The following is a 17,586-nucleotide window of genomic DNA, read 5'->3' on the forward strand; positions in this document are numbered from 1 at the left end:
TACAACTTCGAAATGTTCGATAGCATTCGCCAGCCTCACAGTCCGCTTCCTCACAAGTCCTCTTCGGAGCCCTGAGACGAATAAGGGCACAGAGGAAGCAACTCTCTCTCAGGCTTTAAAGTAATGCAGACGACTGTAAGATTGCATAGAAATGCTTTATTATATTTATTTGAACAAAGTAATTAAAATAAGGCAGCTTAGATTACATGTAAACATCGAGGTCAGCTGTACAGTCCCTCCCCAAACTGTATAGTGACAGTAGTTAAGTTTCAACACCAGGTTGTCAAAGGGGAATACAAATTCAGTGATAAATGCTAACGTAAGTTCTGTTCATTTGTGAAGAATGTGGCTTCTCTGGAACTATGATTCTGAAAAGCAAGGGCTGGATTCGATATAATGGCATCAAGTCTGAAATACTACCCATAATGGCCCAGACACAAAACTGCCTTTCACCACCAGAACTGTTAGAACCCAGAGGATTACTCTGTGTTGTCCCGAAATACTTAAATTAAAAGGTCATTTAATATTAGATATTCTGCATAGAGCACACTGTTGTTACTATTTTTTAATACTATCACTTCCTTGACGGAATACAATATACCACATTTATTTTACTTACATTCTGATGTCTGATTTTATACCTTACATTAATACATAGGATTCTGGGAAGACTCTTCAAACTAGTAAGCACCTGCCCTACTTGTCACTGACAATGTCTCTAGCAATAAGTTCTTTCATTATTTCATTGGTGCCACCATAGATTGGCTGAACACGGGAGTCCACAAAAGCTCTGAAGGAAAAAAACAAAAAAAGGGAAGATTAAAAACAACTCTTCAGAATGGACACACAATCAGAACAAAAAGATACCACTATCCCCCTTAATTAAATAATTACATTAATTAAATAATTACATTAAATTAATTAAATAAAACTCTATAAAACAACACTCTTACTACTTCACCTCTCAACTCTTATTCCCTCCCTCTAATGCTCCCTCTCAGCACCAGAGCATTAACCCAGCTCCAGACACCAAAGCTCCCATTCCCCCATCACACTTGTCCCGCAGAACAGCACGCCTGCATGAACTGCTACACCCAGGTGCTTCCTTGTTGTTAAAAAACAACTCCTGCAGAGCCAAACTGATAGTTATCGTGGTAGATTGCTCTAATGCCCTGGCCTGTCTGATCCTGTCAAGAGGAGTGCTAATGGTGTTGTCAGTTCTTTCTTTGAGGTGGGCCTCAAACACCCTGGGAGGAGAGGAAAGTGTCAATGGTTTTCACATCAGCTGGCTACAGCCTTCTACTGACACCAGCTCTATTTGGGCCAGCAGCCGAAAGCTGCATGCAGCCAAACCATTTCCATCCTTATGCTGGAACCGGCCCCAGTACAGGCATAGCTGGTGAGAGCACACAGGACAATGACAGCTTGCTTTTCCATCTTGATTCTGCTTCATTATTCAAAGAGCAGCCCAGGAGCAATACAGCATTCTCTGGAAACAGGCATGTTGCTGAACCATGGGGATAATAAAACCCTGTATGGACAACTACTGCACACACAGATAAGCAGCGGTTCGAGGACATCCTAAACAGAACTTGCTGGCCTTCCAACTTAGATAGGCTGCAGGACACTCACAAATTATACTCATTAAAAACATGCAGAAAAGTTATTTTAAAACAACATTTCACACTCAATGTATTTAGAATAATACTGATTTTTTTAAAAAAGTCAAACCTACTCAGTTAAACTTAGTTTGTTACTTATGACAACCGCACAGCACTCCTGGTTTTCCTATTCCTCCTATCAGATCACATCCACTTTCTGTTTTATTAAAAACAGCTCCAGAAAAGTCTACTTAGTGTGGCAAATGGCACGTACACAAAAGGAAACACATCTTGACAGATAATACACAAGGAAATATGTAAGAACTCCACAAATATCCCTAAATTCATAAAGTAAGACAAAAATTTGGAATAGCTAAACCCTGTTTTTACACGTAGATCTCTGAGCTTTTTCACTTAAAAGGATGTAAAAAGCTGAATGTAGTCAATCATACTCTTGTTTGGGCAATTTGTTATGCTAGAGTATTACACAAGATTTAGACTGACCAATGGGTTTTCCTTCCTTCATACACATGCATTTTATTTCAGATAAAACATGCTAACTACCTGTCCTCTTTTTTACTTTTACATTGCTTCCCTTTTTTTTACAGTTAACATTTTCTTCTAGAAAAGCAACTTCTGTTTTGTGGAAAACAGATAATAATATAGATTAATTGCTCATCAGCTTATGAATTATTTGGAGAATCAAAACAAAGCCTTCCTGCAAACATCCATACAGTAGACTGCCTTTCAATAAACATGATGAGAAAAGGGACAGTAAATCAGTTCTAAACATTAAAAAACTGACAAGTAGATGTAAAGGGGGTGCCTCATTTTAGTTTGCTGGTAATCTCTCATCATTCAAGTCTGAAATGCTACACTTACTTTGCAATTGGATACTCCCACATGTACCCCCATCCTCCATGCAGTTGCACGCACTGAGTAGCTATGCTGTTTTGGAGATCAGAAGCCCTTAAACAGTCAAAAAAAAAAAACTGGTGTTTAGAAGAATGTTATGCTATGAAACATCACGAGATACACAGATAACGGAGCAAGTCAAAAATAGAAGCAAACTTTTATTCTATATACAGACAAGCTTGCTTACCTTTCTCATAGCCACAGAGGTTTCTTTTGTAATGCAGGTTGATATAGTCTCTTTTCTTACCAAATCCCTCAGCTTTGTCAAAAAGTAACAGCAATCACAGGCTGCCCCTTACACTCCCACTAGCAATACACCACGATGCTCTTGAGTATATCCATCACCTGAGCATAATTTATTTTCCCTAACAGATGTTAGTCTTCAATTCTACAAAAAACTGTAATTCTTAAACAGGATTTCTTGCTGCAAAATTCAGATTTTACTTCAAAATAAAGATCTGAACTGCACTGGAAGGTCAAGCTAAATTTGAAAGATACCAACCCTCCCACACACACTTTCTAAGCATGTAACTTTCAGAGAAGGAACAGGAAAAAAAAATTACAATTCAAGTCAATTTCTTCTCAATGAAGAATGTAAGAGTCCTCTTCTTCAAACTACTCCTCTCCTATTCTCCAAACCATTCCCTCATCCAGTTAAATCCTTACAGTTTATTATATGAACTTTTAGTCTACAGCAGTGAGTTATTGCAACTCTCTTTCCTAAATATATGTTCAAATTAATTTAGGTACACAAAACAAACTGTCACCACAAAATAAAATCTTCAGACCTTTCATCACATATTAGAAATGAAATGCACAAACTGTGCTTTAAAATCCTTCAAAGCTCTAACTCAAGTCGAAGACTATACAAAAGGTTTGAAGCAAAACTAACAGGAGACGGTCTCCTGAAGTAATAGGGAATAAAGCAATTCTACATTTTGGCATTTTCTAGACTCCATTAGGGAAAGGGGAAATCCATAACAAATTGTGCCACTAAACAGTTGGGAATGTAGGGGAGTTCAGATGGCTCACTCTGTGAAATTTGTTGAGGAAGTAAGTCTACATATCTGAGCTGACACTAGTTGCTTCCTCCTCCTCAAAACTGAATGCCTCTGCTTACGTACCTGGTACTTCTAGGTAATCACTGCCAAGAACAGCACTCAATCAAAATCCTTCCTTTCACTGTAAATACTCTCCCTGGATTTCCTCAGTAATCTCTGCTCATTTCTAGGAGCTGTACACCAGTGCATCTTCCACAAAATTATTTTTTCATGTCTGATGTGCTTTTTTTCCCTCCCATCTTTGCAAGCAGAAAGAAAACTATACAAATTTATGTGCCACTATCTTAGATGTTTCTACTCATCCAGCTTTCTCTGGTTAAATGTAAGTTAGCAGATAACACCACCAAGTACAGGGAGAGGAAGGAGGAGCTCTGGCCAATAAAGGAAAGCACTGTTTAGTCTCAGTTACAGCAGTAACTGTAGCCAACTATTTCTTTCCTAAACCAGACAGCTTCAGAGACTGGGTGGGCAAAAGGGCTATAGCAAAGTAAAATTAATTCATTAACTATTAATAACCATGTGAGCTTCAAATAAACCTGTGCTTTAAAACAACAAAACAAACACCCCCTTTAAAAAAAAGAAAAATAACCCCCCCAAAAAAAAAACCTCAACAACAACTTGCTACAGAAAAATATAAATGTTTGTCTGAATACCAACAAAATACTCACTTCTACTCAAAGCTAAAGCCGAGTCCTGATCTGGTTATTAATGGAAGCATGTTTTAAAAGCACACTATGGCTTGGAAATCGATCTGTTTAAGCAACACTGGTTTTCAATGTAATAAAGTTTTTTGATGGCTACACTATTAAATCTAAAGCTAGTGGTCTGTATTAGAAGCTGACTACGTTATTATTAATCAGCCAGCAATGTTACCTTTTCAGTAAATCTGAACAGTTCAGTGTTTTTATCAGCCTCCTATCAAGATCATACAAGTAACTACATACCAATACTTTGCCATGGAAGCTGTGGGGGAGTCCAGACGTTTATCTGCATGCAGCTGCAAACAGCTGTCCAGAAAAGCTCGGCCCACACAGATCTGTGTTTTCATTTCTGCCAACTTGTGCTGCACCGTCTGATGTTGGAAATGGACAAAGAAAGAGCAGAAGCAGGACAGTTGTAAGTGATCCATGAAGTAGAAAATGGAGCATTTTCTAAAAGGGTTTATGTTAGAAATTGCCATTTCAAACCACTTTGGCTCTGTGCACCAGAAGACAGCTTACTCTCCATACAATTATGGCTTTATCAATCTTATTAGAGAAAATTACAACCCTTTACTTCTCAACACCAACTCAAAACATGACTTTACAAGAATCTGAACCCCAAGAACCTGGACACAAATTCCTAGAGAGCAGAGAAGGAGGCACTGGGTGCTCTGTCCCTCTTGGCTGCCTCTTGTGGGGGAATGTCCCTTCACTTCATAGAACCACCAACTTCCCCAGTTAATATCATTTCATTATCTACTGAAAGCTTTTTCTATGCATTCAGCTCTTGAGAGTTTAAGTCATATGCAAAGGGACACAAGCAAAACCAAAAGGAACTTTTAGACTAACAATCAAAGTTTTTCAACACTAAGTTCTGTCACATTGTAAGAGTTTCTAAGTAGAAGAGGTAAAAGAAACTTAAAACAAATCCATTGCTAAGATTCTATAAAGCCAGGCCACGCAAGCATCCACCCATCTTTGTTATTCTGGTAGGAAGGGGATAAAACCAGCACTCGGCAACAACAGGTTTTCTAATCTCACAGTTCTGAAACTGTGCGTGTGTGTATATATATATATATATATATATAAAAAATACCTTCTTGCTTCCCTTGACAAGAAATATAATGGACCAGTCTACTATTACAAAGATTTGATTTCAAACACTACTGTGGCATGACTAATCGAATTAGACAAGGCAGAGTTCTAATTAGAAAGGATTTTTCATTATATGCATATTCTAGCTGTCAGCAACAAAAAGGAAACTGAAGAGATATGCAAGAATGGATTACTTCAGCAAAAATAATATACTTCATTAAGTTTATTTGCCACCTGGTGGTTGGTACTGGGCTAGCCTAAAAAAGGGGATTATTTTGGAGGTCTCTGCGCAGTGAACTATCAGAATTAGGAAGCATCCTTTACCTACATTACAAAAAAGGTAAAATAAATTTCTTTTGTGTTAAAGCTGCACACTGCATATTACTACATTTCTGAATGTTAGCTTTAAAAACAGATGAAAATCATAATTTTCTGAAAGACATCAAGTAGTCCAGCCTTTAAAGGGCCTGATTCTGCTGCTATTCACAGCTAAAGGTTTGATTTTGACAAAGGAAGTCTCAACAACATCCTCCAACCCATATAAATCACTTCTGTCCTATAAACCAAATGTGCAGGAGCTTGGTCTGCTCCAGTCCTAACAGCTAACGTGGTTTTCAGGAAAGTTCGAACATCACACTACTGGGGAAAGCAACATCTGTTTTATGACTGCAACTAAAGAGCGTAGGCAGAAGTGTCTCAAATCACAATTAACTACCACTGTCAGGAGTGAGGTATGCTCACAGAGAATGATTCAACACTTTCATATGCAGTCACTTGAATACACAGCTAGCTGGTAGCTGAGGAATCTCATTACAATACCCATACAGCAGAATACAAACACCTTTGTATGCAGGCAGCAAGGTCACTGCCCAGGAGCAGCCCCCAGCATCAGCCTTGAAGCTCATTTTTCTGCAATGCATTGTGTGCACAGGAACGCAGCACCTGCACATGCACCAAGCTCCTCTGCAGTCTGTAGAACTTCAGGCAGATACAGACGCATACGCACGTGTAACAGACCCTGTGGTTAAGACCTCCGACAGTAAAACACAAGCCTAAGAGCAACAAGGCGATTTTGTCTCACCAGCAGAAAAAAGCCTGTTTCAGCTTGCACATTTCACTTCCAAAAGCAGCATTGCTGGGAGGTATCTAACTGAACACGTACATTAAGGCTTTTGTGGTGTTGGGCATGGAAGCAAACAACAGCCATGGTCCAACAGTGGAACTGTGCAAACAGTCCTTTGCAAACAGCCCAGTGATTTTCCTTTGCTCCCTACTTCACATATAAAGCAAAAACACACTGGTATCTGTACACAAGTCTCTCAGCTCAAACTCACCTGTAAGTGTGCAACTGTCTTCCCAAAAGCTTTTCTTTGCTTCACGTAATTCCTTGTTTCTTCAAACATGAATTCACAGCTGGCAAGAGCTATGTCAGCAATTAGCAGTCTTTCCTTTTGAAACACAAATTACAGAATCCATCTGAATGAGACCTACATTTCTCCGTATCAGATGCACAACTGGGGCACAGGGGTTCAGTGTTGTTCATTAAGAGAGGGGGGCAGAAGTCACATGAAGTATCAAATCAGACACATTGCATTACTGAAATTAATGAGTGGGACAAATGCCTCCTGCCTGAAGCTCTGTTAAGTCTTTTCCAGGGTAGTATTCTACCACAACGACTCAGAAAATAGCTACAAATCAACTACAGGCCTTGTGCTGACTGAAAAATACACACCAAATTCTGGTTCAATCTTTGGTTTTCACTGCTGAGGTTAAAGAACAACTGTATTTAACCATTTCAATGGGACAACTCAAAAATAAACCAAAACAAAACCTACCAAAAAACAACTAAATCCCTGGCTGTTTTTTTCCTTCATCATAACATGTTGAAAAACAGGAACTAAGTACAGAACAATTGCTTCTAGCACCACTGAAATCATCTGATGCATCAGATTGAACCTGTTCATGAATGCAGCTATTTCTTTAAGGCAGTAAAACATTTCCTTTGATCAGGTTTTGTACTTGCTCACAGGATAAAATTAAATAAACATGTCCCCTAACAGATAAGGCAAGTACATAGTTTTGACAAAGCAGTCATGCTTTGAAAGACCACATTGCTTCTTTATCCTCTCAAATAATTACAAAACTTCATAAACTAAGTCGTAAAAATGTTATTTCCACTAGCAAGGTATTTTGGCAACTTCTTTACTTTGCTATAGGGACAAAGAAGAGTTCCTTATATCTTTAATATGCTTCTACTGGTGTAAGAGCTAAAATAGCAGTGTTTGCTTGTTTCTGTAAAGAGAATGCCAAATGCATCTGACACCTCCAAGCTGTATTTAATTTCCTAAGCAAAGTGGTTTCATGATAAAATTATACAGAAAAACTGTGGGACATTCTTTTAAATACACTACCTTCAGCTTCTTCAATAGCTAGGGCGTTGATTAAGAGATAGGGCTGAGCTGGTGGGATATCAACATTTTTATCAATGCCCAAAGAATTACACCATTAGCACTAGGAACTGTGTACTCCAGTTAAGCAGCAGTTATTGACACAGTCTTGCCTACAGACATCCCGATTCTGAGCCCAAGGCGGCTCCCCATGATACACTATCATCAAGTGTATCAAATTCTAATGATGACAAAAATCATCCTGTATTCGTCCTACAGACAGCAAACACTCAGTTCCTCTTACCTGAGGGAGTTCTGCCATCAGATAATAGAAGCCTTTGTTCTCTTTTCCAAGCAAGGCACTGGCTGGCAACCGCACATCTTCAAAAAACAGCTCTGCCGTGTCCTAAGAGGATTTTAAACATAACCATTCAGAGCCTGACATCCTCCTCTCTTCATTCCATTTGCCTCATTTTTTTCTTGCTATTGTACACTTTAATTTGAAATCATAGAACCATTTAGGTTGGAATCGTCCTCTAGAAGTTACCTTGTTTCTCTCCTTCCAACAGCAGCTCCAGCAAAGCAAGCAGCTGAAGGCCTCGTCCACTTCTTTCCAAAGCTCCTAATATGAAGGCTCCACAACTTCCCTGGCCCCCTGTTCCACTATATGATCACATTTATGGTGATCTTTTTTCTTAATACCTACTTAGAATTTTCCTTAACATAACTTGTGTCCCTTGCCACTCTCACTATGCTCCTCTGAGAAGAATCAGGTGCTACCACCTCTACAGCTGACTGTCAGGTAAGCTGAAGACTCCAATAAGATCCTGTACTTTCAGGCTTCTTCAGAATGAAGAAATCCAGGTTCCTCAAGTCTCTCCTTACTGAATGCTGCAGACTTACGTAGCCAAACTCAGCATCATACCTTGCATGTATATCACTTGTGCTCTAGAGCCTAAGAACTTGAATAGCATCAGTTTTTATATTTATTTAGCTAATGCCAGGCATGAAGTGATTTTAGACTTCCTCCAAGCTACCTGTTACGGATGGTAGGAACTCACCTGAGCTTTCAAGCCAATTTTGTTCAGCTTGCGTCCCTTGATGAAACCTTTTGTTCCATTTTCCACCAGGAAAAGGCTGATCCCATGAGCAGGAGATCGGGCCTCCCGGTTGGTAACTGCAACCACGATCACTACATCACTCATCCAACCATTAGTGATAAATACCTGCAAAAAATGCAACTTGGAATAAAGCAACATGCTAGAAAAATGGCATTAGCTCTTTCAGGGGTGAGCTGCAAGTGTCCAAAAGACGTTAAAGCTTCCAGAATTAAGTGTTTTTAAACCAGGTCTATGAAACTAGGAATTAGTTTGAGAACTGCTGCATGGGTCAGAAGTATGAACTTAAATGCAAATATCTGTTTCTTTTGCCTGCCCCATGATAAAGAAGGAGTATGTTATTGAATGTAGAGATCAAATGAACACAGAGGATCTCTTTCCCAGAAAATTAAATTAGCAAGGTATAACATCTAAAACTATCAATGGCTCCTTGTCATAACTGCTTATTATAATCCTGCAAATTAACTCATGAACCTGCCAAAGTGATCCATCTTAACTCCAACTAAAGAAATGAGCTATCTGCCCTGCTTGGCCTCAACTGTGCAGCATGAGCAAATACCCTTTTGAATAGCTATACATACATACTTCCTTGCACACATTCTCACCACTGGAAATTCTGCTAATGAGAGAAGTCACTATCAGTACCATGTTATCAGCAGGAGTACAAAAGAAAGTGGGGAGAAAGAAGATTAAGACATTTCATAGCTTTAAAACCAACCCTGTTGAACCCACACTTCCATTTGCACTACCCACTGCCGGCAGTGAAGAAGAAGTTAATGCTGCCAGCTTTGCAATAGCTTGACAACACACACACAGCATCTGATCCAGTTGGGTTCTTTCTCCTAACACAACCAACGGGTTCCTGAATAAAGATTCCACAGCCTGCATTACGGCAATGCCAAGTTTTCACTTGGGCCACAGATTTCACAGTGATAGCATATCTGTTTTGTTGCTCAACCTCAGTGCTAAAAAACAGCTCTGGTGCTGCTTATTTCTATGCAGAACTTATTTTCTCCCCTCTCCCCTCTTCTTCCTAGTTTAAGAGAAAATGGGCCTTTTGATAAGGTTATTTAAAAGTTACAAAAATAACTTACTCAAGCCCTTCCATAACTTGGTCTGCAAACTGACAGCACCATCTCAAGTCCTAGGAAAAAATAACTGGGGAACAAAAAAACTCACCATCACAGCATAACCCACAAAATCCCCCAAAAATGACAGGGCTGGGGGGAGATAATAACACTGGCAAACATCCTTCACTGTCTTGGATGCATTCACTTCCTGAAGCCTATGAGGTGCGTATGTCTGTTCACTTACCTTGCTCCCATTAAGAATCCAGTCATTTCCATCTTTTTTTGCATATGTTCGGATTCCCTGCAAGTCACTAAAATGAAATTCAAAAGGTCCTTCAAGAAACCATTGCAGAAGCTTCAATTTGCATCTTGAATTCTACCCAATATAAAAGAAAGTAATTTTATACTGTCCACGAATGGGGTCAGTGAAAATGCAGACAGTGAAACACGGCGAAAGAACTTGAAGCATAACACAGAAACCACAAGCATGTTGTGGAAAGCGATGATAAATCCATACAATTGTACAAGAACAGGAGGTCCTGTTTTCATGGGTCTGCTTGTGGAAGGTGGTGTCATAAGCACTAACACCAACAGGTCAGTATCCCCTTACACAAATATGTCTTAAACGATAAGCACCAGACAAAACCGCATCTTCTAAGCAGGCTCAACCCTTATCAGGAGGTTCTGTAAAAAGCCACTGGCAACATCTACCATTTGTAGAAGCACGACACCAAGTTTTGCTTTTCACCTGTCCCTCTCTGTTTTGGGAACTGGCCAGATCAGCTGTGTCTACTTCGAACATGTGCTGTCTGCCCTTCAATAATGATGGGCAAGGAGGGACACTTCTCTGTTTGAAAGGATTCAGAGGAGACAAAACAGGGCATTCTGTTCCACAACAAAAGCTAATAGTAAAAGTCAAGCCCTCTTTACTGAGGTATATAATTTTCTCCTGACTACCTTGGGTATTAAAATTATGTTCACATGACAAGCAAGTTAGTAACTATAAACTCAGACTATAAAAGCAAACACAAAGCATTATTTGCCCACAGTGGGATGATACAGAAATGGGTTGTCATCAAGCATCTTGAAAATGACAAAGCTGTAAAGTATAACAGGGTTTTTGAGGTCCTACCTAATCACGGGTATTGTCTAATAACCAAAATGACCACATAACCAGGAGGCTCAGAATTGCTTTCACTGACAAATCAACAGACAGCACATAATGTTAAGACCATTGTTTTACTATTTAGCTTACCTGCCAGCCCCAGGTTCTGTCATGGCAATAGCTCCAATGCACTTGCCTGCGATCATTTCAGGGATAAAGTGTTTTATCTGCTCTTCAGAGCCATAGTTTGCAATGTAGGGCATGACTATATCTGAATGAAGGCTGAATCCTGGGCCAGTACAGTTAACATACATCCTTGGGGAGTAGGGGAAAAGAAGTCAGAAGTTCAGAAAAAGTGCCACAAGGATTAAACACTGAGCTTTACACTGTTACAACACAGACCCAACAATGAAGAAAGCCCCACCACACAGAAGTCTCACACAATCTGAGCTGTGGCACTTGCACTGTTATTTATAGAATGTATTTTCACAGCCAAATGGGTATATAGCTTACCAGACTAATGAAAACCCTTCTCCCAGCCACAAAGCCCTAACAGTGGAGCACAATGACATTTGTTACTTAAAACAATCATCCATAATACTTAAAACAAGAGGGTCTAAGCTATTAGTTCTATGAGGAAGATAACACTATTTTCTGTAAGCAAACATATTCTACAATGAGGACACCTAATGGAAAAATAACAGTCTCTTGATAATATCACTGAAATTCTTCCCAAAGCATGTGATACTCACTGCTCCTCCCAGACCACAGCTGAAGAGAGGATATCCGCTCCGATGCCTCCATGCTTTTCAGCGATAGCAACACCCAGCAATCCCTGCTGCCCAGCCTTTTCCCAGAGCTCCCTGCTCACCTGGCCATCCTTCTCCCACCTGCAAAATGAGCACAAGGACAGCTATACATTAAATCCCCCATGTGCTACTGCTTATTTATCAAGGCTGCTGGTTCACACTGCAACACCCACAGGTGGGTTTTACCACACAGGAAGAGGCGTTCAGTCTCACCAGCAGACAATGTGTAGGGTATGTGGACAACGATATTTTGCAGCTAAGAAGTGATAGCTTAATAATAGTTCTTTTATTCTTCAAGTCCACAGATGCCACTGTGGACACAATGGGGCACCAACTGTACAAGAAGTTTTAACTCCTGCTTCCAACATATAACCTGACATCTCTTTCAGAATTGCTATGGAAAGCAGTGCTGTCTATTGCACTGAGTACCAGACTGCTTTAGCTACAACCAGCTGGATAATTATGAGCAGGTGTTTATCTTCCTGATATTCCATTTTCCCCATATACAAAATGAGTGGAACACATCACTACCTTTTGTGAAAGATTTCAACTCTACCAATGAGAACTGCTTCATCAGAACCGAGCATTAACATATTTGTCACCTTTATATAAAGTCAGCTCCTGTGCACTTACCACAAGTCAGTTCTGTATCACGGTAAATTACTGCTTTAAGGAAGTTTCAAGGCTGTAAACAGATACTTGAGGCTTATTTGCTGACACTTTGCAAACTTTCAACACCACAGGAATCACTTACTCTTGGAAAAATGGTGCCTCTTTACAGAGTTTGCCAACTCACCGGCAAATCAGACAGACATTAATGGCCCAGCTTTTGCTTTTAATGCCTTTTTTTTTTTTTAAACCACAATTTTAAGGTCCTATGGAAGATAGATTATACCAGAACCTCTCCTCTGACACACCTGTGTGCAGCAGAGCCATGCCACAGAACTTTATCCACAGTTAATCAAGTATCTTATCCTACATATTTAAGCTCATTCCCAGACCTTTTGTTCTTACAGGGGAAATCTAAAACAAACCTCTCTCATGAGCATCTCTGCTTCCCCACCACCACTTTCAGGGCCATTCTTGTCTCTACTTGATAAACTAAGCCTGAAGCCTCCTTTAATTGAAAGGTCTGAAAAAAGAACAGTTCATAGGTTGATGAAGTGATATAGAAATACAAGTGCAGCTTATTCCAGTTTGCCTGGCAAGCTAGCTGGATATTCACCAGTCTCAAGCAGAGCCAGTACCCATTCACAGACCTACATTAGAAGTCATTTTAACAAAAGATGAGGGAAAACATCTGTTTTTGTGGATAGGATATGACTGTTCAGTGGAAAAGCATCCTGCTTTGAGGTCACGGCTGGAGGATGAAAAAAAATAGCTGGCAACAACCCTGATGCAAACTGTTTCCATTGCCTCCTGCTGTTCATTTCTGCCCCAGAGCCTCAACACCCCACCCACTCAATTGTGCCACCTCAGCTGTTTATGGGAACACACTGTGAGCTGCATCAGGAAACTCATCTAGCAGTGAGATTCAAGAACAATGCAAGTGCAATAATTAATACTGCAAGGCCTGGGTTGGGGCAATCCCAAGTACAAACATAGGTTGAGCTGATAATGGGTTGAGAGCTACCCTGAGAAGAAAGACTTGGGGGTGTTGGTTGATGAGAAGCTCAGCATGACCCAGTAGTGTGCTCCTGCAGTCCAGAACCACCCCTGTGTGCTGGGCTGCACCCCCAGAGCATGAGCAGCAAGTCATGGAGGGGATTCTCTTTGCTGCGCTCTGGGGAGACCCCCCCTGCAGTCCTGATCCAGCTCTGGGGCAACAGCACAAGAGGGACATGGAACTGCTGGAGCGAGTCCAGAGGAGGCCATGGAGATGCTGCAAGGGCTGGAGCAGCTCTGCTCTGGAGCCAGGCTGAGAGAGCTGGGCTGGTTCAGCCTGGAGAAGAGAAAGCTCCAGAGAGACCTTACAGAAGCCTTTCAGTACTTGAACAGGCCAACAAGAAACCTGGAGAGAGGCTTTCAAGAAGGGTTTGTAGCAATAGGACAAGGGGGAATGATTTAAACTGACAGAGGGGAGATTTGTATTACACATTAGGCAGAAGTTCTTCCCTGTGAGGGTGCTGAGACGCTGGCATAGGGTGCCCAGAGAAGCTGTGGCTGCCCCATCCCTGGCAGTGCTCAAGGCCAGGTTGGACACGGGGGCTTGAAGCAATCTGCTCTAGTGGAAGGTGTCCCTGCCCGTGGCGGGGATTGGAACTGGATGAGCTTTAAGGTCCCTTCCAACACAAACCAGTCTGGGATTCTACGAACAAGCCCTTCACTAACCCCTGGTGTTTTTGCAAGGCTATTTTTCAGATAAAGAAAAATTGCTTAAAGACACTTCTGCAGCTTAAGGTTTTTTGTTCAAAAACATGTTCTTAGCTAATTTACTTTCCCCAACTATAACATGACTTGCTATAACTAAAACAAAGTAGAAAAACACCCTCCAGCTCTAGTTCAATAGAAGTACAATGCTTCTAATCAAGACCACACATTTCCATGGAAGCAAAAATTAAAAGACAGAAATGTAAACAAAGATACTCTGTGCAAGTGTGTTGGTAATACATAATTACCATCCTACCTGTACCGTGTTGACAAACCTACTGCAATGTAACCCAGACACAGTGTCAATGTTTTTTTTAGATCACAGCAGTGCAATAGCTCAAGAACTGAATTGTTTCCCTAATTCCACCCCCAGGACATTAGTGTCAGAGTTACTACCTACAAGCAGAGATTCTTTTGCTGCAACTCAACAAACTGCATTTACCTGTTCATAGGATTAAAGACAAGATTGCCTGCACTGGAGCTCAAATAATGCAGTGAATTTTGTTTAGGTGTGATTTCTCCTCCCCTCCCCCCATATGATTTTCACAGGCATGTTTGTTTTAACTGAGTAAATTAAAAAAGCTTGTGATGAGAACAAAAATTCTGTTTATCCTGTCATATTAACACCCCAAAAAAGCATTTTTGGGGAAAAATGCATATTATTTGGCAAACCAGAACTTGTAAGAGCTATCTTACTCTGCATGAAAAGGCAGCACTTCTTCCTGAAAGAACTTCCTGGCACTCTCCCTGAAGATATCATGTTCTGATGAGAAGATCCTCCGAGTGCCTATATCAAGCAAGCTTTTAGCAGAAGATGGTTCAGGGCGCTTTGTGCCATGCTGCTCAGCTTGCAGAGGACTAAAAAAGACAAATGAAAGCATCTGTTAGCACACCCCATTTGCATAACCCTTTAAAAGAAAGGGGACACCTGCTTTGTTAAACATATTTCACGTCCCAAGCCTTGCACACTGTTAGGTCTAAACGATACCCACAATAAATGTAAAACTTACCAATGTACTTCACTGGGCTATGAAAGGTGGTAAAGCAAGACCAGTTTGTCCTTAACACTTCAGCTAAACTAAAACCAATAATAATACATACGTAGGTGAGAGGGTAAAGTTTCTACTCATTAGAGATGCTAAAAATCATCACTGCCTTCTCTCTCTGCCACCCAACCTCCAAGATGCACTTCAGCTCAATTTAAACTGAAAGGGTAAAACTTTTTGAACAAGTACACTTTGTCAGTTTTGTTCATTCTCTATACACTCCCAACAGCCTCCAAACCCATGACATTGAAAATTCACACACTCAAAATACAAGCAAGTATGATATGGATTTGCTTGCTCTGAGGGCGGTAGTATACGCTGCATTCTCATATATATACCTGCATAGTTCTAACCTAAACTTTGAAATTCCTTCTAGCTTTCAGTATCTTTGCTGTAGAGGAAGGCTAATCCTCCCAAAACTCTGATACAAACAAATCTAAAAGCAGAAAAGCTCCTTTAACAATAAGCAAGAACTGAAACAATGGTAGATGTCAGTAGCTGAAACCACAAGGGAAGTGCAATTACAAAGTAACAAGGAAGGGTTTGAAGCTTTTGAAGGGGCTTAGAGTGTCAAGGATGACATACAACTTTAGGGCTGAAATAAAAAGTCATTTCTTTGTGTTCCTTGACTTGCTTTTATTTTATTGCCACAAAACACCAGAAATTAGAAATACAGAGCTGAGCTATATTAAATAGAAAAGCATTCACTGTTCCTTTCTCAAACTATTTTGTTCCTCTCTCCTCAGATCCTCAGCACAGTAATTTTGTGCAGTCCCACAGGGCTTAACTGAGCCTACACTTACTCACTCCATTACCGAGACAAAGGTCTTTATTTACTGCCACATGAAGTTACTCATACTGTTGCTGGTGCAAAGGATTAAACGTTCCTGAAACACAGACTCTATTTACTCCTAGTGATAGCTGAAAGCAGCAGGCTACTGCAACTTGCTTTGGACCCCCAAGCACAGGCTTTCCATGCTGGGCTCTCCCAAAAGCTCCATCTTATGTTTAAAGCTGTTTAAGATGCTGCTGAGCTATATTTAAGACCACTTAATTGTGGCTCACAGCTCATGAGGCACACAGGAAGGGCCAGGCTGCTGCAGCACACCAACCACATCCCTAGGAGACACAGCCTAAAGGTCAGAGGAAGGATGAAGATGTCCCTGCATTTCTGCTCCCCAAAAACACCATTCCAAGTGCCCTGCTGCCATGGGTCCAGTGTTCCCAGGAGAAGGCATGTCCAGCCTGTCACCTGCTGTCATTATGGGACTCGATGTTCCCAGAGCGTGGATGGGAAGTGGAGCAAAGGTCGGCCCGATCATGGGATACGTAGGAGATTCCGAACCTGTCAGGCACTGGGGGCTCAGCAGGCTCCTGGGCCTGGGGCAAGGTGGCGGGGGGGGGGGCGGCATGCCACAGCCCAGAGTATCCAGGGGGGCTCCCAGGCCTGGGGGGAGCCAGGCCACAGCCCAGGGCATGGGGCGGGGGGGGTGGGGTGAGGGGGTGGTGTCCAGACCTGGGGGCCACCAGACCCCAGTTACCTCCTGCAATGGAGGCACAGGCACACACATAGATCAGTATATACACATTATACACATAGACCTGTGCCTATAATCTTCCTGCCACACATACACATAGCACGCACCCGCACCCCTCCAAATGCATACACAGGGACGCCCACAACGTATGTATATTCACACAGTATACATACGGATATATATACACACATAGTATATATATGTGCATATATACATATAGCATGTGCAAGCCCATCAACACATATACGGAGTTATACCCCAGACTCTGGCAGCCGGGCACCCCCACCACACATCCACCTCCCCACCCGCGCCTCAACCCCGCTTTATCCCCGGTGCTGCCCACCAGGGCAGGCCCCACGCCCCGCTAACCTGGCCTGGGCAGAGAAGGGCCGGGGGCCGACGGCCCGCAGCAATCCCCTCAGACAGAACAACCGAACCGCCATCTTACGCAGCGGCGGGACAGGACAGGACAGGACAGGGCAGGGCAGGGCGGTCCGGCAGCAGGCGGGGCACGGTCACGTTAATAACAGATTATTGTTTTCTTTCCGGGTCGCTCTCCGGCGGCTCCTGGGTTCCGTCTGCCTCCCCTCAGCCTCTGTGGTGTGGGCGTTTCTGCTGCCCGGAGTCTCTGTCACAACACGCACCCCTGGAGCCATCCCGGCTCCCGCCTTAGCGGGGTACAAATCCTCGGCTTGATCCGGGCAGGATTACGCTGAAACATCTGTATTAATTGTTATAATAACGCCGTTTTAAAATCACGTTCCAGAGGG

General features: G+C 41.7%; 1 protein-coding gene across 1 annotated transcript; it reads right to left on the reverse strand.

Annotated features, from left to right (window-relative positions):
- Positions 1-141: 141 nt before the first annotated feature.
- Positions 142-17,302, reverse strand: ACADL (acyl-CoA dehydrogenase long chain). The gene is made up of 11 exons (XM_061459462.1): positions 17,186-17,302; positions 14,929-15,090; positions 11,806-11,943; positions 11,204-11,368; positions 10,193-10,259; positions 8,822-8,986; positions 8,065-8,166; positions 6,708-6,821; positions 4,522-4,649; positions 2,484-2,570; positions 142-790 (listed from the first exon to the last, which is right to left on the reverse strand). The coding sequence occupies exons 1-11, from the start codon at positions 17,257-17,259 to the stop codon at positions 697-699; spliced, it is 1,296 nt and encodes a 431-aa protein (XP_061315446.1). The 5' UTR covers positions 17,260-17,302; the 3' UTR covers positions 142-696.
- Positions 17,303-17,586: the final 284 nt, after the last annotated feature.

The sequence above is a fragment of the Pezoporus flaviventris genome, unplaced genomic scaffold, assembly GCF_033815535.1.
Source record: "Pezoporus flaviventris isolate CSIRO_AGI_PZ_B2104156 unplaced genomic scaffold, CSIRO_AGI_Pfla_v1 ptg000001l, whole genome shotgun sequence".
Classification (NCBI taxonomy): domain Eukaryota; kingdom Metazoa; phylum Chordata; class Aves; order Psittaciformes; family Psittacidae; genus Pezoporus; species Pezoporus flaviventris.

What these genes read in the sequence shown, in the direction of transcription:
- ACADL (XM_061459462.1), bottom strand. Translation starts at nt 17,259, where the DNA reads ATGGCGGTTCGGTTGTTCTGTCTGAGGGGATTGCTGCGGGCCGTCGGC. An exon ending in TGATGGCAGAACTCCCTCAG is followed by an intron (nt 6,822 to 8,064) that starts GTAAGAGGAACT and finishes GTGTTTCAAAAG; the next exon opens with GAAAGACTGCTAATTGCTGA. An exon ending in TGGGAGTATCCAATTGCAAA is followed by an intron (nt 791 to 2,483) that starts GTAAGTGTAGCA and finishes TTTTTCCTTCAG; the next exon opens with AGCTTTTGTGGACTCCCGTG.